The 26,139-nt window shown below is 52.7% G+C and overlaps 1 protein-coding gene across 1 annotated transcript in view; it reads right to left on the bottom strand.

Moving 5' to 3' along the window:
• Positions 1-3,562: 3,562 nt before the first annotated feature.
• DTX1 (deltex E3 ubiquitin ligase 1) overlaps positions 3,563-26,139 on the bottom strand; it is an 88,421-nt gene continuing 65,844 nt past the window's right edge. The window contains exons 4-10 of the mRNA XM_090062858.1: positions 16,287-16,348; positions 15,696-15,857; positions 13,095-13,156; positions 11,401-11,559; positions 10,726-10,887; positions 10,152-10,241; positions 3,563-9,210 (exon numbers count right to left, since the gene is read on the bottom strand). Coding sequence (XP_089918984.1) covers positions 8,986-9,210; positions 10,152-10,241; positions 10,726-10,887; positions 11,401-11,559; positions 13,095-13,156; positions 15,696-15,857; positions 16,287-16,348 — 922 coding nt within the window. The 3' untranslated portion in view covers positions 3,563-8,985. The remainder of the gene's footprint in view (positions 9,211-10,151; positions 10,242-10,725; positions 10,888-11,400; positions 11,560-13,094; positions 13,157-15,695; positions 15,858-16,286; positions 16,349-26,139) is intronic.

Here is a 26,139-nt window from a genome sequence, read left to right as displayed (position 1 = left end):
CTCCTGGGCCCCATGCTTATCTGCGTGTGTTTCAGCCCTAACCCATTGCTCTGTGAGTATGCACAGTCTATCTTGTGTGCTGAGATCCCCCACCTGAAAGGCAGTGGCAGACCCTGCTAGCCAGGCTTGGGGCATGCTGGCTGGCTGCATCTGTGCAGATGAGATGTTGACTTTGCAGCACTAAGCGCATTCCCCTTGGCACTGGCAGTAGCAGCTGCAAGCCTCTGCTCCTCAGGGGAATGGGCCAAACCCAGCAGCACAGCAGCAGTAAATAGCTCATCATCAATCATGGCTCAGCCCAGGTTACCTGTACAGCCCCTTTGTGAGGGATGCATGGCCTGGGGGAAGGCAGGAGGGGACTCCCTCTGCTTCTTAGCCCCCTTTATGAGGGGAAGCGCGTTCCCTCCTGCTCCTGCCATGCTGAGGTTGCATGGCCTGAAGACACCCTGGTAAAGGGGCAGCCATTCATTTGCATGCTGAATAGCCCAGTGTTGTGTCCCTTGGTGCCCTAGACAGGGCTATGATGAATGGAGCCGGCGTTTAGGAAACACTTTTGTACCCAAAAAGCTCCCCAGGCACAGATGAGAGAGAGAGAGAGAGAGTTGTAATCCCAGTGCAAATGGCCAGAGATCTCAGCCTTGTATTTCCCTGAACTGAGCAGCAAATTAACACTAGTGTCTTTTGTGCCTGCTGGGGTGCCAGGTATGGCCTGTACTGCAGCTCCCTTGGAAGTACTTGTCTTCTGTTGGCACCTGCTCTTGCTTGCTGCCAGAGATCTGTGTCCAGGCCACAGAGGCAGAGAACAACTAAGCAGCACAGCATGGATGGGAGAAAGGTCGTCGGCTACATGCTTTGCACTGTTGCTCCCTGTGAGGCTTGGGGGCATCACCAGGGCCCCCAGGCAGGGGACACAGGTTCTGCCTAGACCCCACATGCACACTGATCACCCCCATTGGTGCTCCGTGTGCATGGGCAGCAGGGGACAGATGCTGGGTGGCACCAGGAAGCTGGGGCTGGGCGTGCGTGAGAAAGAGCAGAAGACACGTTTGAGGGGTTGTTTGTGTTCCTGTGTGGGCAGGGCAGGCGGGTGGGTGTTGTCCCTTTGTGTGTGTGAAGGCGAGGGTGTGTTGTTCCTGTGTGGGGAAGGGTATGTTTGTGTGAGAGAAGGGAAGATGGGGGTCATGCATCCTGTGTTTAGGCAGGGCTGGAGAGTGTCATGGGGGAGGCAGCTGTTCTTGGGCAGGGAGGTGTTGAGGTGGGGGGGAAGGAGCCCTTGCTGTGGGTGGGTGGGAGCAGGAGGGATGTGCAGGAGGCTGTGCCTCCCCAGGCTGAGGGTAAGGGGTGCTGTGCATGTGGGGAGGGAAATGTGCTTTGGGGAGGGTGGAGTCATGTGGGTCTGTGCATGCTGCTGTGTGCCCCTGCCCAAGCCAACAGCAGCGCACTCGGTGTCCTGGTGAGCTCTGTCCTGCTCCCACGCGAGTGCAGTCTGGGGGGAGCCCAGCTCTGCCACGCAGCTCCAAACCAAGCTAGTTGCTAGGTAGAAGACAGAAGATTTATGTCCTGGGACATAAATCCTCCTAGGGACACACACGCGGCTGTCCTTTCTGGGCAATTAGCCCGGCGTTAGCAGCAGCCCCTCTCTGGGACCACGGCTCAGCACAGCACGGAGGATGGATTTCTCGGATCTAACCCAGGCATCCTGCACCCTGGCAATGACACAGGGACTTGGGGAGGCAGAGGGTCAGTGCCTCCAAACCACAGACCAGGGTCAGATATGGCCAGTGCAGAAAAGCCCACGTGGGGTAGGAGCTCTCCCCCCTTCCCAGCAAGCTCTGGCCACAGGAATCATCTTGTGAGCTCTTCCCCCCCTTCAACTGTCTGCCTCCCTGGAAGCCTGGCCACCCATCCTGGAAACACTGCTCCAGGCCCTGAGACACCTGCTCATGCTATGATCACTGTGCTTCCCTGGGTAGCTGCCCATAAGATGCTACTTACAGCTTTAATGAGCACCAGCTGGGTTGCTGAGCAAGAGACAATCCAGCAAGTCCTGCAGACAGGCAGGCATGGCTGGCAGGAGCCTGGTTCTGCAGCATCAAGCCCTCAGGTCAGAACCTGCCAACCCTGACCACTTCCAGACTTGGCTACAGGGAGGAATGGAGATTAATGCCAACCCCAGCAAACTGCTAGGCCCCTGGTGCTGCTGGGCACAGGTAAGGCGTGGATTGAACATGGGATTCAGCCCTTCTTCAGGAGTGATCGGGACCTGGGTCTCTGAACTCCCAGCAATGGGAGGGATTATTGGCAGGCTGTTCCTGGCTGATTCACTTTGCACCCCTTAATTCTAGGGGTGCGGATAGATATGGGGATGGTGTGGAAAGGCTGCCCTTTCTGCCATCATGAATAATACAACACCAGTACTGCCTACCTGGATCCATTGCAGGTAACATACTGCTGCTGTTTGACCTGGAGAGTGTTTGCTGCCATCCCCCTGGGAGAGATTCTGTGTGACCCATTGCTTAGCACTGGATGCTGTGGTCAGGACTGAGGCTCACTGGTTTAAGGGGATGAATGCTCCCAGTTAAAGTCACACTGATACCAGTTTAACTGCACCCAGTTTGGGGCCTGTTCTTGTTACTTCAGTCTAAAAATCCCACCTTTGCCAGCACAAAAACCAGTGTATGAACCCAATGGTATGCCTGTACCACAGTGGGGAATACAGACACACCTAGGCTAGCTTTCAGTGAGCCAGTGCAGGCAGTGGAAGAAGCCCAGGCACAGTGGCACAGAGCTCAATGGGGGTAGGACTTACCTATGCAGTCATCTGGCAGTCACCTTGCACAGAGCTCTGTGCTGCTGCGGGCAGACTGCTCCAAGCATCTGAGCAAGCTATATCAAGCAGTATAGGCAGATATGAAGAGGCATTGACTGTCCCAGGGGGTGCATCTACATGTGCATTAATGCACTTTAGTGAATGCACAGTAAATCTAGTACTTTGCTAATACTCCATTGTGAGGCACTGTACTAGGAAAATGCGCATTAGCCTGGCTTAATGCACATTAACTAAAGTGAACACTTTTTACGTGATGTTTAATGTGCATTAGCCTATTTTAGCATGCATTAAGTAAAAAGTATGTTTTTTATGTGATGCTTTAATGCACTTTAAAATAGGCTACTGCACGTTAAAGTGCACATGCAGACATGCCCAGGAGGGAGCTTAAATGAAGCAAAGCCTGGGAAACCAGGAAAGTGACTTGCCAGAGATGGCACAGTATATTAGTGGCAGAGTCAGGAACTAACCCAGATCTGAGTCCCAAGCCAGCACCCTGGGCACTGGCCTGACAAGAAGATGGTGTGCTCTGCTGAATGACACTTCTTGGTTCCAATGAAGTCTTACAGGGCTAATGCAGAAGGAATTCAGGTCAGAGAGAGGGAATTAAATGCTCCTTTCTCCCTTCCTTCATACCCTCATTCATGCTTGCAACGGACCTTTGAACCAGCATGGCAGTGCAGAACTGAGATGATCCCTTAGCCTCCAAGACAATGAACACGCTGTATCAGGCACTTCTGGATTGCACATTTATTTAATAAGTTGTAAAGACACCAACACATGCCGAGCATGAAAGAGGCGATTCAAACAAAGGAAATTACAAAGCCCTTAAGGATGCCCAGAGAGGCCCCGTACAGAGACCAAGCCATCTTCAGGAGTTAGATCCCAAAGAGCCACCTGGAGCCCACAGCTCCCAGCATGCCTTGTTCCCCTTTGATCCCAGGAGCATAAGCTCAGAGTGTGAGATGCTGGGAACCGGGGTCTCCACAGACCACCTCTCAGTGTCCAAGACACCCAGCTACAATCTCCTCCATTTTGATTAAACCAGGCAGCTGTCGCTCTCCCACTGGGTTCCCCAAGTAGATGCTCCCTGCATTAATTGGCTCTCCTGGCTAGGGAGAACCAGTAGGCCAGGCCGGGTGCATTTGCAGAGCAGTTCCCATGCAGACTCCCCAAGTGGAGCGAGGCCCTTTGTAAAGCCATTTGCCTGCTATTGCTGCAAAGGTGGGGACAGCGACCCCCCCCCCCCCCCACCAGGCGAGAGGGACGTTTTCTGGGTACTGGGGAGGCGCTGATGACCCACAGAGGCTGCCCTGAGGCATGAAGGGATGCTACACTCAAGCCCTACTTCCCTCCTTGTCCACTACTGACCCCCTTCCCTTGACCTGCCAGCCTCCATATAACAAAAAGGCTATCGGAAGACCCATCTGCTCACATGGAGCGATGGAGGTGCAGGGGCTGTTGGGTGCGTTGCAAGCTCCTGGTCCAGCATTTGGCCTGTGCACTAGGCAGAAGTTGCGCTGATAGGCTCCCCTGACACCAGGTGCCACCTCCTGGCACAAACACTTAGCTAGATGAGACCGCATGCAGGACATGGACCAATGAGCTTTCCCGCTTAGGGGCAGGGACTGGTGGGTCAAGAAGAAAGACTCTCCCTACCACACTGCTACCCCAGGCTTGGCCCCATCATCATCAAGGAGGAGTAAAGCAGTCTGCAGACACACACACCTTTTGTGCCCTCACATCTCTGCCCCATTTCTCTCTCTCCCCACACCCCCCACACGCTCTTTCTCACCCCCCTACATTTCCCCTTCTCAGATCCTGCCTAGCTCCTCTCACCACCCTCCCCTCCATTCCTTCTCCACTTAATTCTATCACCAGCATGGGCCTTATCCCAGCCTCCCACCCGCCAAGCTGTACTGACCAGTGGTGCTGGGCTGTGAGCCCCAGGGAGCCCTCAGTGGCATGCACCAGCCTTGGAAGAGCTGTGGAGCTGAGACTATAGGGGCTGGCTGTGCCCAAGACATCAGATCAGGCTCTGGGGCAGGCTGACCACCCCCTCATGACCCAGGAACACCAGGGGTTGGGGGTGGGAGCTATTTGGGGCTGGCTTCTTCCCCTCCAGCAGTAACAAAGCAGATGCTCTCCTGGGTGGCAAGGACAACATGTACCCTTTCATGGTACCTTCTCTTATTGCCCTGACAGGTTGCTGGGCCAGTGGCACTCAGGGGATATGTGTATGCGCGCGTGTGCATGCATGCATGCATCCACTTTGTGTGCACACGGTGTGATTATATCAGAGGGATATCTCCATATGCAAAGTGTGCACTGCAGTGTTCGCTGTGGGGAGGGGTGTTTGGGATGGTATTTGCACTTGCAGTATGTATGAAGAAGTGCATGTGTGTGTGCATATACATGTGGCAGACGTGGAGGAGCAGTTATATATGAATGTCAGAGGATGTATGGTGCTTGTGTGCACAATATATGTGCAGGGATGTATGCATGTGTGTCTGTTCACAGTGCCTAAGTGGTTTTGCCTGTGTGGTGTGCATATGTTCATATGTGTTTCTACATGCACTGATGCATGTGGTCAGAGCATCTGTGTGCATACATGGTATGTGCATGTGTATTCCACCAGCTGCTCTCTGTCCCCAGGATAGGCCTTTTTCTATGTTCCCCCAAAGCCGCACTGTCCCAGCTGAGTTCTGAATAGGAGGCTTGGTGCGTACTTGGGTTCTGCAGGCCTGTCAGACAGAGGGTACCATGGGGCGGGAGCTGTTAAGCATCCCCAGACATTGCCAGAGCACAGGACAGTGCTGGCTTGACTGCCTCTCCAGCATGACACTGTGTGCATGACCCATGTTTCCCTGCAGAACCCTGCATCCACCTGGAAGGGGCACCTGTCACCGGTCACAGCTGCCACTGAGGGCATGAACTGGTTGCTGCAAGGTCAGGAGCACATAATCCTCACAGTCACCATGGCATTGCTTTGGTACCACATTGCAGCCTCAGATTTCCCTCTAAGGGAGTGGAGACTCACAGCCAGCTCAGAGTGTCCAAGACAGCCACTATGACAACCACAAACAGAGGTCAGGCAGCACCAAAAGGTGGCCTGTCCCTGAGCTGAGGGACATTTGGCTTGGGAGTGTGCTCTAGGCAAGGAAGGGCCCAGTGCCTTCTGGGGACAAGGGAAAGTGGAAATTTCTGTGGAGAGATTGGGAATGCAAAACTGGAGTGGGGGGGGCAGGGCATGGACAGACATACACATACCCTGAACACATACCCTGATGTAACTCACGTCACTTGTATACCCTGTAAATGACTCTGGGATCAGGAGTCGATAGAAGGGCAGCTATCATAGAATAACTCAAACAGTAGGAACTATTACAGCACCTTGCAATTCAAGCCCCTGCGTAGTAGCCTATCTGCCTTGAGCAAAGAGCTATCCCAGGACAGGCCCAAACAGATGACACATACATAAGTGTCACTTATACCAGGAAAGATTTACCCCCAATTCTTTCAGAGATAATTCTCCAGCAGTGGAATGCAAGTTACACTGCTGTAAATGTGCCATCTCTCCCATCCAGATAGCAGTAACAGATATGACGGCACGTGTGTGAGACCAGGTGATAAATAGGATGTGTTTGTGCCTGGGAGAGGATATGCAAGACACAGTGAGTATACCAGCAAGACCATGCATGAAGGCAGTCAAGGGAAGAAGCAGGCAGTGTATGTGAGGTGCTGTGTCTGGGTGTGTACATGCTGCAACTGCTTTTTACAGTCAACAGGCTGTGTGAGAGCAGGTTGTGTGCATGTATTGGTGTTTGCCTGACAGGGAGGAGACTTGCAGAGCACAGCCTGGCTTGCAAATAAGAGCCCTCTGCTGCCTCTGGCATCCCAGGGAAACCTGTGTGTGTCTCTAGGGCTGCAGCCCACAGACAGCTCCCTCCTGCTGGGAAGGGGTGGAGGTGCCCCCAGGTGGGAACACCGAGCAGGGCACTTGGTTATCAACCCAGGAGCAGAGAAAGATGGGAGCTTCCAGCTTCCTTTAAGCCCCTGTCTAGATGCAGAAGCCTGACACTAGATATTGGCTCAGCCCTAGCCCCCTCAGAGAGCCCTTTGTTAGACCCCAGTGCCTGGCACTGGTGGGAGAGGCAGGGGGCTGCCTCTGTTAACAGCCACCAGTACAGCCCTGCCAGAAGAAGGACAAAGCAAGGAAACAGGGCCTCTGCTTGTGCTCGTGTCCTTCAGGACAGCTTTTCCTCTGGCCCTGCCTCACCGCTCCCTCACCCTCCTTCACATCCCTCTCCTGCAGATGCATGTCCAAGCACCATCGCATGCACACACACACACACACCCATCCAGAAAGAGCTAAAGAGGCACTGCGCTCTGCTTCTGCCCAAATGCCACAGGGACACCCTCCCCTCCACTCCCAGATGCCATCCCCTTCTCCCCCCACCTCCCTCTAGCTGTTTGTGTAGGCTCCAGCCCAGCGGGGCAGCTTGGCCACGCAAGACATGGAACCTTGTGTACGGACTGCAGGCAAGTGCATGTGGGGGAGCCACGTGGGTGTACCTGTGGCCATCAGCCAATCAAAAGGAACAGGGAATTTTAAAGGGCTGTCACCAGCCTGTCTGCACAGCAAAGGTCATGCTCCTTCCTCATTACAGCTCTAGAATGGCAGCAGGTCCATAATAACACTTAGTACTACTTACATGCCACTTTTAATATGGGAGCTCAAAGCACTTAAATAGGGAGGGTAGATTCATCCCCCCTTTTGCAGCATGGAAAACTGGCACAGTGAGGTGAAGCAACTCACCCAGCGAGTCCACGGCTAAGCCAGGGCTAGACTCCAGGGCCCTTGACCAACTCTCCCCTGCATGAATCACAGCCTCACCCACCATTAAACAATCATCACCATATTGGCACCATGCCATCTGTCACAGTGTATGTGCTCCTCTGGGCATCCCTTTAAATCTTCAGCAGTAAAAACCAAAAGGGCCAGTGAATACATCTGTCACTCACCAATGACAGAAGTTGGGCTGGCTGTTGATTGCTGTTCTGCTGCCCTCTCTCAAAGAGGAAGGGAACTGCTTCTGCCTGGTGTCTGTGAAGGGCTGTTAGGTGTTTAGCATGTGGTACACAGGGCTTGGCTGCCTGGTGTACACACAGTGCAGAGTGCAATTACTATGACCCTGCCAGTTTGTGTCAGCTCTGTTGATTTCAGAAACTTCAGTACACAAGGGAATGGAGGGGGTACTGAGCAGAGGACTAGGAGATCCAACAGTGGGCCAGACTGAGTTCAGTCCAATAAAGCATAATCCCTTCCAAATCAACCACTGCAGGAGCAGAAACAATCAGCCTTCCTTTCTCCATCTGTGCCCAGCGGTTCAGTTGGATGAAGTTCCAACTCCCTGCCAAATTCCCAAGTCCAGGTCCCTATCCCCACTTTGTCCTTCAATGATCACAGGGGGGCGGGGGGAACAAAATGAGTGATGGGAAATTATGCCAGGGGGCACAGCAAGGGGCTCACCCAGACAATGATGGCACAGACCAGACATGACAGATGGTGGCAGTGGTGGTGCAGGAGAGACCTGAAGGTGCCCTGTTGATTGTGTATATGTGTTCTATTATATATAATATAATGTACAGGATAATCTTAGAGATATATACGATGCGTGTGTGTGCGCGCGCACGTGTTTGTGTGTGTGTGCGCGTGTACAGTCAAGGCAGAGGGTGTCCTTTAACAGGAAAAGTCTCACAGATCACAAGAGTATTATAAAAATAATAACCACCCCACTTTTGGTCACTCACGTGACTCCTGCCTTCAGCCTGCTGCTCCTTGATCAGGAGGCTCTGGGAGGGGAGGGCACAGTATTGGTTATATAGAGGCAGAGGGGCAGAGAGCGCTGGCTGGAGGATGACGAGCAGTTCTGGGGTGCTCCTCAGCCCCTCTCTTTCCTCCCCAGCATTGTGGTATGGAGGTTGATCAAGGTTGAGGCAGCAGAAGCAGAGGGAGAGCTCTTGGAAGGTGAGGCAGGCTCTCAGTCGTGATGGTGGACGGATACACAGACACACGCACGCACACGCAGGCAGGCAGGGGGTTGTGCTGCCACAGAGCACGCTGGCAAGGGATGGGGCAGGGCAGGCCATCCTGCTCAGTCCTTCAGGTTGGCCTCTGAGACCCCCTGTGCCATGAGCTCAGCCAGGACATTGTCCAGGTAGTTGGGGTCAGGGTAGCCGTGCCCGGTGAGGTTGGACCCAAACTCTGTCTTGTGGTGGATCTCGTTCCAGACCACAGTGTCGGACTCGCCTGTTGTGTTGGACGTGCCAATAGTGAAGATAAGCCGCCGGTCCCAGGCCACAATGAGGAGCTTCAGCACCTGCAGAGATGGGGGAAGGTGACATAACTGTAGGGCTGAGGCCTGCCTCAGCCTGCCAACACAAGCCAAGCACGTCCTGGCTTGGCAGGATTTGCTCAGAACCCAGCTATTCTCCCTCAGGGCCCAGCCGGTCCTCTCCCAGCAGGTGTTTTTTCTTTCCCCTGCCTGGCCATGGCACCACAGGAAACATCATAGGGGGTTGCTCCCTGCTTGGTAGGGGCAGGTCTTCCTCAGGACATTTCTAGTGCTGGAGAAGCATCTGTGCCACATCACAGCAGGTTTGACCCAGAAGAACAAGTACCTCTGCTAGGGAATGGTACCAGGACATGAGCTCACACTGAGCATCCTCTGGAGCAGTGGACTCCAAATACACTGCTTCCTTACACGGGAGCATGGATACAACCCCTGCCTCAAGTCCTCTCCTTGACATGGAGCCGAGGCCCCTGCCCTGAGCTCTCTCTTTGCCTGGCACATTCTCAGAGTCCTCTAGGCCAAGAGCCAGGTAAAGACTGTGTTACCGATGTGCCAAATGGCCAGATCCTGCACAGCCCTGATGTGATTTCTGTGAAGGGGCCTTGACACCTTGCAAGACCAAGCCTGAAGTTGAGGGCAAGAGGTCTGACACTCTGCCCCCTGGAAAGACCAGCCCAGGCAGGGGCTACTGAGGGGCTTCCATGACAGGAGCCTTCCCAGCATCCACATTGCACATGTGAGTTATATAGCCCCATGTGCCAGCTGTTGGGTTCAGGGAGGCATTGTGAGGTTTCCACAGTGGCCCTACCATCCCCTTTACCTGCTGCACAACAAGAACCATGTGCACTACAGCAGCTGTCAATCTCCACATAATAATTCCCCATGCACCTCCTGAAGAGCAGGCTGGCTCTACATGAGGCAGCCATGCTGAAGGGGGAGGGAGCCACCCTCTGTAGAAGCCCACTCACCTTCCTGCCTTTCTCAATGTCGGGAAGGTAGCAGTGCCGTGGGAAGCCTCGTGCCGTGAACTTCTTCCCGGGGTTTGGGTGCTCTGGGCCCTGGCAGGGAACAAAGCAAGTCCTGCCATTTATACCACATCAAACCCAAAGGCAGGCCACCCATTCACCACCCCTCATGCATGCTGCTTATGGGCACCAGCCACCAGAAGAGGCCAGGAGTGAGATTCATTAGCCAGCTATGACTTTGGGGCACAATGAGGACAGAAAGGCTGAGTAAGATCCTAGAACAGAGCCACTGAATGGGAGTCTCCCTGGCACAGATTAGGCATACAGGAGATGGGGTCTGCCACAGACCCATTGGTACGTCTACTGGATGTTGAGTCTGAGGTATCACCCTGGCGGCCACTGGCAGAAACCCTGACCTCTCATCAGTTGGTTTCATGGTTAAGAGCAATGAATTATGTTCAGCCCTATGGAGAATCTGCATAGAAGAGGGCAGTTCCCTGCTGGTCTGGCCTAGCCTCTTCTACAGAGGACGTTCCAATGGGAAACCCAGGAAAGCAGCGGTTCCTGGGCAGCTTACCTGGATCCCAGTGGGGATGTCATAGACAATGCGGATGGTTTTGCAGTCTGTGTAGCCCGGCAGTGAGTGGGGGATGATGTGGAACTCCATCTTCCCAGGGGGCTGGGTCCCAGTCTTCTCCCCATAGATAGCCTTACAGGTTGGGCACTGCAGGCTGCCATCCTGGGATGCACAGAGGAGGTGGTGAGAGCAAGCGGGGAGAAACATTACCCACCCAGACAGAGACCTTCCCTGCCTCAGAAGGGACACCTGGAACATGCCTTTGGGCCCAGAGAACAGTTGCTCACACATACCCCATCCCAGCTGTGGAAACAGACAACAGAGTCACTACCCAGTGTGGATACCTCCATGGCAGCAGTTGCACTTCCCGGGATGCCAACTTCCCCCCATGGGGGCTGTTCATAGCTCAGGGCCAAACTTAGCCAGAGTGTGACCTTGTTGAGCTGGTGTGAGTTTGGTGGGCTGTGCCAGGAATGGTTTGACCCACTATCTCCACTGCAGGCCCAGTTCTGACTGGGAGAGAGGGTTGGGGTCGGTGGGTGCAGTGACCAGGGAGGGGGAAGATCTGGAAATCCAGCTGGGCCTCAGATGGCCCCTTCATGTCACAATCATGTCCACTACCCATCAGGCCTCAGTCAGGGCAGGGTAGTGGCTCTGGTCCTCTGTGGCACTCACCTTGTTGCCATTGTTGTACATGGCGACCAGGCAGAGCAGGTGATACATGTGCCCACACTTGCCCAGTTTGCCCACCAGCTCTGGCTTCACTCCCTTGTGACTGAGGACGCCCTCGTAGCCGGATGAAGTGACCAGCCTCTCCATGCAGATGGTGCAGTCCTGCCAGGCAGACAGGATGGTGATCAATGCACAGAAGAAGCTCCAACCAGCCCATGGGCTTCACAGAGGCAGGCTGGGCCCAGTGCTTTTCCCCTGCCCCTGCCCTCAACCCTCTGGCCTTACCCTGCCGGCAGTTTTGCATCAGCTCCCTCTGACCTGAGGGGCACCAGGCAGCTGATTTCAGGCTGCAATGGCTTCCCAGCCTCTGGGGACAGTTCCTTGGTCTGGCAAATCTGCCACCCACCTAGCCTGTCTCCCTCAATATCTATCTGCTTCTCCCAGTGCCCTTCCTCTCTTCACTCATCCTCTCCCAATCCAGCTTTCTCTTTCCCTTTGGCCTCTCTCCATACACCTTCCCCTCCCTCCAATTCCTGTTGTTCCAGCTGCACTACCTCTGCTTGCTTTGGGGTCACTACACAGGGGAGCAAACAAAATAACTAACACCCAGCTGGTCCTGGTTACCTGAGTGAGCCTGACTGCTAGATGCCTAACTATTTTCAGCGGTCCCAGTTGCCTGCAGGGGTGCAGATGCCTGCTTAGGCTTATAAGCATGCTTCCCTGGCTAGTCTTGGGTTGCTGACTTCTTGTTCTTGCCTGTTGGTTCGTAGGCTTCACCCTGCCTTCTGAACTCTTGTTCCAGACTTTACTCCAGACCAGGTAGCTGGCTCCTGGCTTGCGGCTTTAGTTTGGCAACTGTCCATGTTCTGGTCCCGGATGATTACAGCTGCCTGCTGTGGACCCCCAAGCTAGTGACTCCAGTCTGGATCCCTGCCTTCTGTTCCTATGCCCCATGCTTGCGGTTCTATCCAGAGTGATCAGCTGTGTCTTGGGCCCTTACAGACCTTGACCTCCTGACCTGCCTGCTCCTGATCCCCTAATTCCTTCGGGGTCAAGGAGCAGCCCACATCCTAGCTCTACCCCTGGAAAGAAGTGAGAGGCTCAAGTACTTGGCCCTGTGGGACTGTCAGGTGAAAGAGTTCCCCTACCACCTGTCTCCCTCCAACCCTGGTGTCACGCAAGAATGTGGCAGACAGGAGTGAAAACATCCCTCACTGAGGCTCACAGCAAGCCCACACTGCAAATCCTTGCACACTACCCAGATTAACCTTAACTCTGCCCTATCAGGAATGCAAACGTTATGTTTTCCCATTATATCAAGCATCTAACAGGGACAGTGGCAGGATGGGCAGCATTAGGAAGGTGTGTGCATGACAGGAAGGCTGGTGCTCAGTATGGGGGTGCTAGAAGACTGTCACTTCTTGGCGGCAGTTAAGGGTATAGAGTATAGCAGTGGTGCATGGGGGAGGTATGTGGGAAAGGGTACAGTATGGTGGGGTCCTTATTGATGCAGCTTCATGCCAGGAGTGCTATGAGTGTAGCTGCCTTCCCTGAGCTTTAGATTGACCCAGGTAGTCATAAGCACTTAGGCTGTCCTCAGATGAGTTGGGTCCAGGTTACCTTAGGAAACTATAGAAAACCCAAGTGCCACCACCAGTCCTGAGGGCCCTCAATGTGAGCTGGGACCAGGCACTCACCTCATCGGGTGGGTTCTTCACCTTCTGGATGTAACGGCGCACCACATCTTCAGGGTTCTTGCCTGCCATGGGGAGAAACAGACAGTTGGGTCACATCTGGAAAGAGCTAGTCTCAGTCTGACTCCAGGCTGGGCTGGCCTCTGTCAGGGGGGCAGCAAAAGAGGAGGCCAGGATGGGTGGAGAGAGAACAGGTCTGCCTCATGCCCCTGAGCTGGAAGGAAGAGATGGGATCCTACAGGTCAGGGATGCGGGATGTCAACCCACCTCTGTGGGATCAGCTGGGATGTCCTTTATTAACTCTCCCCATCAGCTCTACAGGGTCCACTGCTGGGCAGTGACCACAGTGACTCCAGGACGGGGTCCCAGTGACTCAGGAGGGGGTCCCAGTCCCAGCCCTGCCTGCTAGGTAGAAGTCAGACATTCTCTCTTTGTGCCAGTGGGTTTTATCTCTGGAGAGAATTATTATTCAATTCCCCACCCAGGCTAATACAGAACTGTGCTCCTAGTAGCTGCATATAGATTACAGCTATGGGGCTGGGATCCTCCAGGACAAGCACTGCAGTGACAGATGTAGCCTGAATAAGATGTGGGTCACGTAGTGTAAATTTAAACAAGCTGCTGCTTCCCATCCCCCATCCTCCCAGCAGCATCACTCAAGTAGACTAAAACCAAGCAACAATTTCTTAAAAGCTGCTTTTTTCCCCTGCATGTGACTAGCCTCCTGAAACACTTCCTCCCACCAGCTTCCTGGGGCTACTCAGAATCTCCATGAGGTCAGTGGCATTCAGCATATATGGCTGGTTACCTAGATCACATGGTACAGATGACGTAACCCTAAGAAACAGGAACAATAGCCAGCAGTCCATTGTGGGGAGTAGATTCTCTTGGAGATCAGGGCATGTATGGGGGAGGTGGTCCACTGCTTGCTGTTGTTGGTCTACTGAGCCTTTGATCCCAGTGGCAGGGGTCAGTTCATCTTGGTGTCCTGGTGCACTTTGCCATGGACCACAGTGTGAATCCAAAGGGCAAATGCCCTGTAACCCATGCACTGGGGGGACTAGAATTGGGACTTCACAGACAACTGCTCTGGGAAGCAGTTCAAGAAGCAGTGCCTATGCCTCGGTTTCTCTCTGTAAATTGGGGGTAATATTCCTTCTTCCCTCCCACCCCTTTCTCTACCTTGTCTATTCTGATTGACTCAGTACATGTCTGCCTGGCAGCCATGCTGCTGGGGCTACTGGGATGCTACCTCCCTGCCATGTTGGGGGTGGGTCAATCCACAGCCCCTTTGCTGTGATCTGAGTGTAAGGACATTCTTTACAGATTTTAAGGCCAGAAGGACAATTATATGCTCTGGCCTCCTGGATAGCAGCAGCCACTGAATTTCACCCAACAGTTCTGTGCTGAGCCCAATAACTCATGCATAGCTAACATCTCCTCCAGAAAGGCAGCTAGTGGGTGTTTGGAGATAGCTCATGATGAAGAATTCACCACTTCCTGTGGAAGCTTGTCCTAATGGCCAATCAACCTGGATGTTACAAAGAGATATGCCTTGCTTCTAGCTAGGAAATGTCTGGCTTCAGCTTCCAGCCATTGGTTTTTGTTCTGTTTTTTTCTGCTAGACTAAGCAGCTTGTTAGTACCTGGCCTTTGCCCCCCAGAACAGCGCTGGTGCACTCTGATCACGTCAATAAACTAAGTGGACAGAGCTCTTTAAGTCTTTCACTGTGGGACATTTTCTTTAAATTATTTTCCTTCTGAAAGAACAACAGTGCTGGGGGAAATCATTGTAAAGAGATCCTATCAGGGCCTGGTTTGGGGTGCTGCTGTGTCCCCCAGCCAGTTCCCTGACCATAGCCTGCACTTTAAAAAAGCAGTTGGGCACTATGCTCCTTAAAAAGTCAGGGCCAAGGCTAGCGGTCTCTCTGGGAAATCAATGGGAACAAAAGGGAAACAGCAGTTGGGCATCTAAACCCCTTAATATTTGACAGTGTCAAACTACATGAGGGCCCTTGGATCCCATGGAGCCTTTTCTGCACATAGCATCCCACATCCTTTGCTGCCTCATCCCAGATAGTTGTTTCATGAGGAGTCTCCCAGGTGGCACTATGGCTACATGGCTCCAGGGCTGGAAAGGAAATTTTCCTGGCCACTGCCCTGGTCTGGGATGGGAGACCCAAGCAAGTAGGTGCAGTGGTTGGTTAACATCTGCATTCAAATCCCACTGAAGCCTGCTAATGCCTCTGGGGTTCTTGGAGGGCTGCTGTCTCTATTAAAAGGCCCTCATGTAGTTGGACACTGTCTCTCAGATACAGCTGCGGGTAAGGAGAGGCTTGTTAGCAGGGCTATGCGAGGAGGATCAGCTGGGCTGGAATAACAGGGGCAAGCTGTGGGGCCAGAGTGACATGCTTCTGCAGAGGAGGGTGGAGAAAGCAACCAGGTCTGGCTCCAGTTCTCAGCCCTGGGCTGTCACGAGCTTTGCCCTTCAGCCAGGCTTTGCTACAAGCTCCTGGCTGGGTCCCACCCTGTGGAGCCCCAGGGTTGCCTGAGGGCAGGTCAGCCACTGCTTGGGGCCATGTGGAGCAGGGAGGCTGCCTCTTACTCTTTTTGAGGTGTTTCTTCTTGGTTTTCCTGCAGATGCCATTGATCCCAGGCACTGGCTTGATGTCACTCTTGCTCACTGGCGGAGGGTGCAGGATGGGCTTTGGGGCTCGGGTCAGGCACACAGGCAGCCCGGCAGCACACATCAAAATGCCTGTCATCCCTAGGCCATGGCGAGAGAAGCCCAGAGTCAGACAGGGTGAAAACAAATACACTTACAGGGGCACTGCGATTGCCTCCTGAGTTGGCTTTAGCCACACGATCTCATCACACTCCATGTGTAGTGGGGGTACCTCCAGCAGTGAAGCGCAGACTCCCAGGCCTGAAGGGCACACTGGGCTCAGTATGACTTTCAGCCAGAGAGCCTGCACTTCACTGCTGGGGGTACCACCCCTTGGATGGCATGTGATGAGGAGATTGTACCAGCCGTAGCTAAGCCCCCCTCTCTGTTTCCATCCAACTTCACCCACCCCACTCCCACTGGCTCACCCACTCATCCAGTTGGCTTATCTACCTGAACATCTACCAGAGCCAATCATCATGCTAAATAGACCCCACCTTACTGGGTGATGTGATGTCTTGCCACTCTTACCTGCCAGTGCAGGGTGAACTGGTCCAGTCCCATTCAGGTTCTTGACTGGGAGGGCAGGAACCCTGAGGCGGAGACAAAGGAAGCTCAGAAGAGGGGTTTATCATTTTGGGGGAGATTCATGGAAGACCTTTGTGTAGAGAGCTAACTGAGGGTGTCTCCCCCATCACCCACCCTCAGTTACACTACTGCCAACCCACAGCCCCTCAGCACAGTTCCTGCTGCGTTGAAAGGCTTTGCCACAATGCAGCCTGTGCCTCAGTTTCCTTTCTTCACACTCCCTGCATGTAAGCCCTGTGGATGGAAAGGCCCCACTACATGACAACCCCACTGAGGGGTACCCGCCTGCTGATACCTACTTATCTTCTACTGGCCACAGAACACTCTGCTCCACAGGCCTGATGCCCCAGCCACTAGACATGTTTCTCACTCTCTCCATCCCCTTCCTGCTGCCTGTGCCAGGTTCATAGTTCAGGCAAGGCGGGGTAGCTCAGGCTGGAGTCCTGAGAGCATCAGGCTAACAGACTGTGGCAGGCCAGGCATGGATCTGAGTGAGGCACAGCAGGAGCTCAGTTGGGCATGATGGAGCTGGCAGCAGCTGGGAGCAGAGAGTCTGACCTCCTGGTGTGTACTAAGTGCTTTCCCAGGTACTTGTTCAGTCAAGCCCTGTGCTTGAGCATGTTCAATAGTGCTTAGGCCTTGAGGCTGGGCTAGAAGTCAGCGAGCCTAGTTCTGGTCCCTGAGGTGTCAGCAGGTTAAAGAGCTCCCTGGGCAGGGGATCCCCCATACTACCTGTGGCCTTGTCATACTGTCATGCACAAGGGAAGAGGAGAGGGGGCATGTTCCCTTGCTCAGAGGCTGTCGTAACCAGCAACAGCAGGACACAAGGCAGAAACATGTGCCCAGACCTCTGGGACTAAGCTAGGAGGGGAACTTGGGGTCAGCAAAGGTGGGGGAGGCCAGAGCTGGAGAAGTACGTGAGCATTGGCCAGGCTGAATGGAGGATGGGGGCTGGAAGTGTTTGGGGTGCTGCACAGCTGGACAGAGACTTTGGCAAAGCTGGGAGGTGACAGAACCCAGCCAGTGAAAGAGGGACTGGGCAGTAACTCAGAATTGGGGTGCACTGACAGAGCTGTGTGGAAGGGTCAACTGTCTGGTTCAGTGCTCTGAGCATGAGACCTACTATCTCAGTGCCACTGCCCACTCATATTGCAGGGTCCATCCTACCCTGGCATCCACTGGTACAGGGCATTTGAATGCAGCTCTCAGTTCCTTCTGCTAGGATCCACAGGCGTGTGAGGTGAACAGTCCCTGTTCCTTGCTGCCCAGGGTGAGCACAGGCAACCAGAGGGGCACATGCTCAGTCTGGAATGGCAAGGGCTTGCCCTGCTGCTGCTGCAGAGCACTGCAGTGTTGGAAGAGAGTGAATGCTGCACTGGCTCCCTGCCACCCTGTACTCATGGCTCTCCAGCCATCACCATCAGAGATGCAGGGAGCTGAAAGAAGCCCATGAGTCTGCAGTGATCCTAGCCACGACACACATGCACATGCTCTGCATGCACACACATATGTGCATACACACACATAAACACCTCACAGACAGAAACACAAACATGATTTAGGAACATACAGACTCACAAACACACACATACATAATCTCTCTGGGCATGAACTGACATATGCTTTCATAGCAGAGACACATCTAAAGACACACATGCATGCACTGAGAACAGAGGCAAAAGGTTACATACAAAGCTCTTCCTCCCCTGCCCCCTACACAGAGAGTACTGGTACATATACACATACACTCCCATGGCATATGCACACTTGCGTGACACACATGCACTATCAGACGAAATCAGAGACTGTGAAACAGTGACGGTGAAGCTCTATCACCTGTACTGCTTACATACGAGCAAGCCAAGATGGACAATACACTGCAGGGATGGAACCTCTTCCCAGATGGCAACTAGATGAAAAGGCTCTTTCCCAGCACTAGTTCCTTGTTGCTGAGGCTGGTCTAGAGAGATGGGTTTGAACCAAACCCCACAACACACAGAGAACTGAACTCTTTACATAGGAGAGGGCATTTGAATCCAGGTTCAGATCCCAATTTGTCACCAGTGCACATATGAATACACACACCCACACACACATGGAGTGGGTGACCGGCGCAGAGCAAAAATATCCACTCATAGCCATGAGGCAGCCCTTCCCACCCTCTTTCACGCTGTCTATACCTGGGGTCCCAAACCCCTGACTGTTGGATTTGTGCTATCAGAAAACATAGCCCTTTGCACCTCATCTAGTCTGTCTAATCCAGAGTTGCCCAACCTTTTGCCCCATGGGCTAGATGGGCAGTATCAAAACCATCTGTGGGATAAATCTGGCCAGCAGGCTTGATCCAGTACATGGGGCCAGTACAGCAGGGGCCCTATCTGGCCATGGAGGGGTATGCAGCCTGACCCTGATCCATCTGCCTGGAAGCTGTGCCTGTAGCATGGGGAGTGGGTTGCCATGATCCAGACATGAGGCAGAGTGGCCCCAATCAGAAGATGGAGGACAGAGGTGGAGCATCCCAGTTCTGATCTGGACAGGTAGGGTGGGTTGCAGTGTGGCAGGCAGCAGCTCAGCCTGATCCAGATGGGCAGGGTCTGGGCCTGGCCCTCATCCCACTTTGCAGCAGCGGCCCAGGTGGGGCTGGATCCAGCTGCATGGAGGTTTCACCACTCCCCTGCCACCAAATCTTCTGACCTGTGGGAATCCCCACGGGCTGTTTACCATGGTTCTGCAGGCTGGATTTGGCCTACTGGACAGAGGTTGAGCACTCCTGGTCTAATCTACCCTTTCCTACCTGTCTCAGGCATTTCCAAGGCAACTTCAACTGCAGTACCTAAGCACCACACATAGTTGAAACAATTTCTGACCCTAAGGATCTTTCCTTCCCTCTTCATCTTCCTTTGGCTGCCAGTTGCTTCTGCCAGTGTTTTTAGGGACTTTGTTGCCTAGATGCTCTTTATGGAAGAGGTTTCAGACTGGTTGGGATTCCATCTGGTCCTATCCACTAATGATGCCAGCTCCACCTGCTTCTCCCTCGTACTGAGTCCGAGCCGGAGTTTCTTTCGGTGCAATAAAGCACAGCTGCCTCACGCTCAGGGGCAGCACCATACCATCCTTTCCAAAGGCTGCAAGTTAGCACCACTCCTTTGAATCCCTAGCTCAGGGGTGGGGAGAGAACCCAGGCAATTGGCATCACATGGGCATGTTTGCTGTGTTGGCCTTTATTCCTTAGGAGATGCTGTCCCAACTGCTGCTTACAGGGGAGGGTTAAGTGCAAGCCCAGGAAGAGAATGATGCGGCAACTCATCCTGAAGGGATGGGAAATGGTCCCTTTTCTGAGAGCCTCTGTCTTTTCAGTGTAGATACTGTTCCTCACCCCACAGCAACTTATGCACCCTGATGTGGTGAGTGGTGGTAGCAGGAGCCCTAGGCACTGCATCAGTGGGATGATTTGTGGTCTGGTATCATCAGCTGAAAGCCCAGTGAAAGTTTAGTTAAGTTCCTCAAAGCACTGGCCACACCCAGCCTGCACCACTTCTTAGCTTACTTAGGAGAAGGATGCTCTTCATTTACACAATCATTTCATCCAGGTTACAGGGATCTTGGGATGTGACGGCAGACTGGCTCTAGAAGCATGACTGCTGAATGGTGCCACCAGTCGACCCAGCTTTAAGATGGTATCTGGACAGTAAGGCTGGGGAGCCTGAGGTGGTCAGGTGTGCTGTTGGTTACAGAAGCAGGCATGTCTTAACCATGTTAGCCAGGTGTGGTTCAATCTTGATTTGCTTAATGGGGCATCTTGGTGCCCATGGATAATGCAGTGGTGGAGGAGGAGATAGAGGGATGGGTACCATTTGTACCCTATGGTGACTCATAAACTCCTTGAAGGCTTTCCTCTACATGGAGCAGGGAAAATATTGAGCCTTGCAGTAGCCTGTGCCATAAGTCTCTGAGGGTGGATGTAGAGGGGTCCATCCTACTCTTCTAGGATCTGACAGGAATGAGCCTGCAGCTGTTCAGCTTATGCTGCCTGGGTCCCTTATGCTTGAGATCTGAACTGTCTGAGCAATGGCATCAAAAGTCACTGAGATTTTAGCAGCACCAGCCCAGGGGGGGTCCCCCTTGGCTGAGGCCACAGGGAGAATGGCCACCAGCCCCTGCCTGGCTGTCTCTGATCCAAAACCTGACTCAGAGGATCCCATGATACTACACAGTGAGAGGTGCTGCTGCGTCACCACACCTTAGTCTTCCCAATAACCCCTGGGAGAGCAACGTGGGAAGCCAGGCAGCAGCTGGTGAGGCTGCTGGTATCTGGGGTCAGCCTCCCGGAGTACTGCACTCCTTACAGAAGCTGCTCCTCCCTTTCCAGAATGAGGCCTGCCAGGGATAGGGGTCAGCTCCACAGTTGCTGGGCCGCATGTTTTGCAGCACTTCCTAGGCTCCTGCTTGGCTTCACTGACCCAAATTCCAGTGACCAAATGCTGCTCTCATTTCTACTCTTCCATGCATCTGGCCCACTTGGGAGTCTCATACAGGAAGTTCCCTGGGAGGTGGCACACAACTGTCCTTGCTCCCATCCCACAGGAGGTAGACTGTGAGCCACAGATGGTGAGGCCCATATAGTTATAGACAGATGAAGGCCTAGTAGGATTCTGGATTTTGCCTGCATGCAAATAGGAGTTAGGCACCCAAGCACTCCCCCCGGCACCTGTGGGCAGCAGTAGGCACCTAAAACACCTTTAAAACACCCCCTTAATGATTCACCTAGTGAGTAAATGTCAAGACTAGCAACTGAACACCACTGCCCAGACCCTTCTCTTCACTTGCTGCATGCCCATCTCTGACAGCTACTGTCACAGAAATGATGAGAGGGACCTTTATTCCCATAGGATCTTAGCACCAGATCTGGGTTCAGGTCTGAAGGTGCGGCTCAAATACTTCTAATAAACCAAGTAAGGACCATGCAGCCCAGACATCCCAACTTGAGAGGAAGTCTGCATGCTGTGACCCCTACCTCTCCCACGCCAAGCTCAGGAGCACTGCAACCAGTGACTGCCATGACCTAGAAGAGGTTAACTCTGATGCTATCCTGGGAGTACATGAGAAGCTTTGCTGTCCTGCTGGCTCCTGCCAGCCTGGCCTCTGCTCACAGCTCTGAGCTGGGGAATGTAAACAGCAAGCGAGTCCAACACAATCCTGCTGACCTCCTATTATAAATAAAACAAAACAGCTGCCATGCAACTCGGGGAATTTCCATGGTGTGTTTCCACTGCCCTTCCCCTTGGGATCGCACAGTCCATGAGGGGAAGGCTCCTGTGAGGGGGGAGTAAGTCGAGGGGGGAGTAAGTAGGGGTGGGAAGGCATTCGCCTTCTCTGGACAGAGGGGAGTTTTTCAAGCACCACAAAGCTCAGTTGTAGCAATCTGCTCAGCGCACGTTTCCTGCACTGCAGAAACCAGCACAGCTATTCAACCTGGCGAGCCAATATCCGTGGGGTTAGCAGGCCCTGGTTGTTACTAAGTTACACGCTGTGGCGGCTCAAAACATCAGGGCTACACTAGATTTGCCATGTTTTTGAAAGACCGCTGTCACTTGAGCACCGAGGGAATTGTGCTTGCCAAACGCGAAGGCTGGAAGGGGCAGTGGAGCAGCAGAGGCCGTGCCATGGACCCAGGTGGTGACATTTTCCTAATGCAGAAGCATCAGCCAGGTTTTCCAGAATGACACGTTGGACCAGCCCCAAATTTCCCAATTATTTTTTCTTAAATGGAAAATTGGGGGTTGGAGCAAACAAGGCTGTTCATGAAAAGTGTCTGCTTTCTCTGAAAATGCTCCGTCTCTTGTCAGGAAGCCAAACACCTGAGTGCCGAACTGTTTGGATTCGGAAATGAGATGACAGGGCCTCATGGATAATACAGCTCAGGTTCTTCATGTGCCTCAGTGGGGCACGCTCCCTGGCCTGTCTGCATCTCCCACAATGCACCAGGGCCAGGGACTCCCATCATGCGATTCCTGGGACACGTAGGAATCCCACGCTGCATCGCGGCCATTATAGTATGACCTCGAAGCTAACACTAGAGAGAGAGCAGGAGGCATCTGAAGTACCAGTCCCATGAGGGGCTACACAGCAATATTACCTGAAAATATTTCAGTATTTGAGTTGATGGAGTTTATGGCCCAATCCCCCCCCCACCCAAAAAAGAAAGAACACCCACAAGATTTTTCTCCCCCAGTCAATCACACGGTAAATTGGGGTACCCAAACAAAAGGGGCCTGATCCCAAGATGTTTCAGGCTCACTGCGAAGGTAACTCAAGCTGCGCCCTGATCGACCTGAAAGGCCCACCAACTCTTGCCCTGCACGCTGGATCCTTTGCGCTGTTTTAAAGGAAATGCATGAGTTGCTTAGTGAACGCAACTCCGCAGGGAGTGGGAATACTGGAAGCAGGGCTTTTCTTTCCTGTGCAGTGGTTTTCATTCGATTTTATAACTGGGAAGGTAAATGATTATTTGTGTTTGTTTGGACTGACATATTCCTCAGAAGCCATCTAGATACAGTCGCTGCCAGTGAAGCGGACCTGAACCAGGAGGCGATGCTGTCTGCACCCGGGGGCCCAGGCATCACGGCCTGGGGAAGTCACCGAGGTTCGCTCTGTTCAGGCAGTTTTTGAGTGGGAACCTGGGAGCAAGCCCCTCAGGTTCTGGGGCATGGCGGGAAAATGAGGTTTGATTGCCCCATACCCACTTGCTCCACAAAGCCCCAGAACAGCTGGGCCTGGATGTAGGCAACTGCCTTTTCCAAAGTCTCGTGGTAGATTCAGCCCAGTCTTCTCTCCCTGCCTCCCTCCAACTCCATTGCAATGATAGATGCCAGCAGCATCAGCCCCTGTGGTAAACATATGCTGGAGAGTGGAGCCTGGGCCATCTGCTCTTTACCTCATCCTGAGGAGACATTTCATAATCCCAGCAGGAAGGAGCAGCGGCAGGGAGATTCAGATGGGCTGACTCCTTCTTTGCTCTCCTGTGCAATGGGCCAAAGCTGCTCTCCCTTCCCCTACTGCAGGCGTCAGAGATAGGAGCAGGGTCCCCTTTGCCCCTGTAGTCTGCAAGGGGCTTTGCAGATGGTCCCTCCTTGCCATCCAGCTCTGTTATGCTGGTACATGAGCTCTCTTGATTCCCTCCCACCCTGATCTGCAGCATTCCTTGCTGATTCAGCCCCAGGCCCAGTGCCACTGTGTTAATGTCCCTCAGTCCTGGCCAAAAGATGTCCTTGCACTTCCTCCCCCGCATGGCACACACCGGTCTGCCAATGCATTAGCTATGCCAACCCTGTTCCTTCCCCGCTCTGCCAGAGAACCCCAGTCTCATCCTGCCATGCACCTCTTACGCTCACAAATGTGCCAATACACACAGTCCTTACACCTTAGTACAACACACCTCCAGTCCCTGCCCAGTACACAGCTCTGCCAATGCCCCTTCTTTCACAACCATCCCCACTCACACATCCTGGCTCTGCCAGGCTTTTCTCCTTCAAAATCTACTGCAGCATTTCTCCTTGGACAGACGGAGCCATGCTGTTCATATCCAGGGCTGGACTGAAAACTCCCACCAATCATAGCATAGGACACTCAAATGTCAGGGGAATCCAAATCTACAGCAGCCAGCCACCTTTCTCTTTTACTCCTGTCCTCAGGCCCATGCTGCCAGCTATCAGACCTACTTTCCAGTTATGTCCCTTGATGTGCCATCCTCACTGCCTCTCCCCCTGGCGGATCTGGTCCTTCTCCTTCTTTCTAAGCAGTAGCCTCCTATTGCATTAGCTAGACAAGCTGTCCCTCCTTTCCAGCTGCTTTTCTAGCCCCCAAGGACTCCTCTTGCCTGTGAAAAGCCTGGACACTCAGGAACAGCTGGAGTCAAGCAGGAAAGACCTACCACCTGCTCTCACAACGGTCCACCAGCAATTGCACCATGAACCACAGTACGGGAGTGTCTGCTCTAGAATAAGGAAGGCCTGTACGGCCCAACCTAAGGTGAATACAGAAGGAGAAGAGCAACTAGGCTGGACTACCTTTCTCTACCATGGAAAAACAGCCCCCACCAGGGCTTGTTGACTTTCACTGTTAGAGTTGGTTTTTTGCACGATACTGCTGCTGACACATACACACACACACATGCACACGCGCGTGTGCATTCACCATGCACATGGGCAGGTCTAGGATCTTGAAAAACAGCATGCAGCTGGTGTGGCACATCTTCACACATAACACAATACAATTTTTTTCTCCTGTTAAAGAGAAACTAGGAGCCTTACTAATATGCTAGGGGCCTCGCAATATATTATACAGTTTAAGATCAAAGCAAAAATAAATATAACTTTATTGGAATGTTCACTAATTTGCTGGAAAATGTATTTAATTTAAAAACACAAGAAACTAGGCAAAAGATAGTCAAAATAATAAAAAGATTCTGTTCCATTAGCCCTGAAGTCATTACTGTTAAGTGTACATCTCTCATGCAGATTTGCAAAACAAAATCTAGAGTGTCTTGATAATCTCTCCAGTGCTTCAGTCAGTCATTTGTACACCTGAATTAATATTACCACACCTAAACTAAGATTTTTAGCTAGAGCTAATAAAGCAGTTTGTGAAACAGAAGAGAGACATTACCAGGAATGACTAACAGACATCAAAATTGCAGGAAATAAGATAGTTTGAATAGTAGAATATCAAGGGATATTAAAAAGGAGGGATTTTCACTAACACCTAGGGAATGAAGAGAGAGTATCAGGAATCAAGTAGATGATAATGAACTATAAAGTCAATTGACCACCCTCAGTACTCCTGAATAGAAATGTGCTGCCCTTTCCAGGCAGTTGGTTTTAACGTTTGGATGGAGCAGGAATCAAAGAGGAGTGCAACTGCACTGCTGCACCCCCAACTCCGCTGCTGCATGCACACACACAGGCACACAGAGATTGGCCCTCAATCCTCCAGACACCATGGTTTGTATAAACAGCTTGGACTGGACAAAGTTACTATAGCAGCAAGAAGCCAGTTCAGTGCTAGAGCTAGCATTCTTGAACTCAGCAGCTGTCCAGCAGGTATAAATTAGGCCTGTTGTGACTTCATCCACAGAATGAAAACAGTAATGATATAGGCCTGATTCTACCTCCAGTGAGGTCAATGGTGAGTGACAGCAGGTGGAACCAAACACTGTTGAGAAACTCAGACGCTGCACGGGTAGCCAGCCCTTGACCTGACATCACTGTCAGGGCACAAAGGCATCATGACCTGCATTTCTGGGCTCTAGTGAGTTTGCAGCAGGAAGCTCATGTTATTGAAAACCAAATGTTTGCTAATGTCCTGTGCACAATCCTGGGAGTTGCTGAGCACCCCTCAGCTCCCACTGACAGTAGTAGGCATCATCCAGTGCCTTGTGCTACATGTCACCATTCATACCAGTGCTTATGGGTGGAAAATGACACCTTCTCAATCCAGTTATGTTCTACATCCACTTGTTCTTGGGTGAAAATCAGAGCTCGGTGGGTATGGGAAGCCCCCAGCACCAACCAGGGAGGAGCTCTCCATGTTTACTACTGGCAACAGCCAATAGGTTTCTTGTTCTAGTGCCTCAGGGCACTTGCATGGCTTGCTGGCAACTGAACTAACACCCTCCATTCATCTTACTGTGTGCACAGGCAGGGGGGGTGGACGAGCTAGAAGCTTCAGTCTGAACTACCTGGCCAGGCATACCAGCAAATGCCAGCAGCCTTGGTTTCCTCCTCTTGGTTTTCTGACT

This window comes from Crocodylus siamensis, chromosome 9 (assembly GCF_052110815.1).
Source record: "Crocodylus siamensis isolate JL-2025a chromosome 9, ASM5211081v1, whole genome shotgun sequence".
In the NCBI taxonomy this organism is placed as follows: Eukaryota; Metazoa; Chordata; order Crocodylia; family Crocodylidae; genus Crocodylus; species Crocodylus siamensis.
This window is presented reverse-complemented; position numbering and strand designations above follow the sequence as displayed.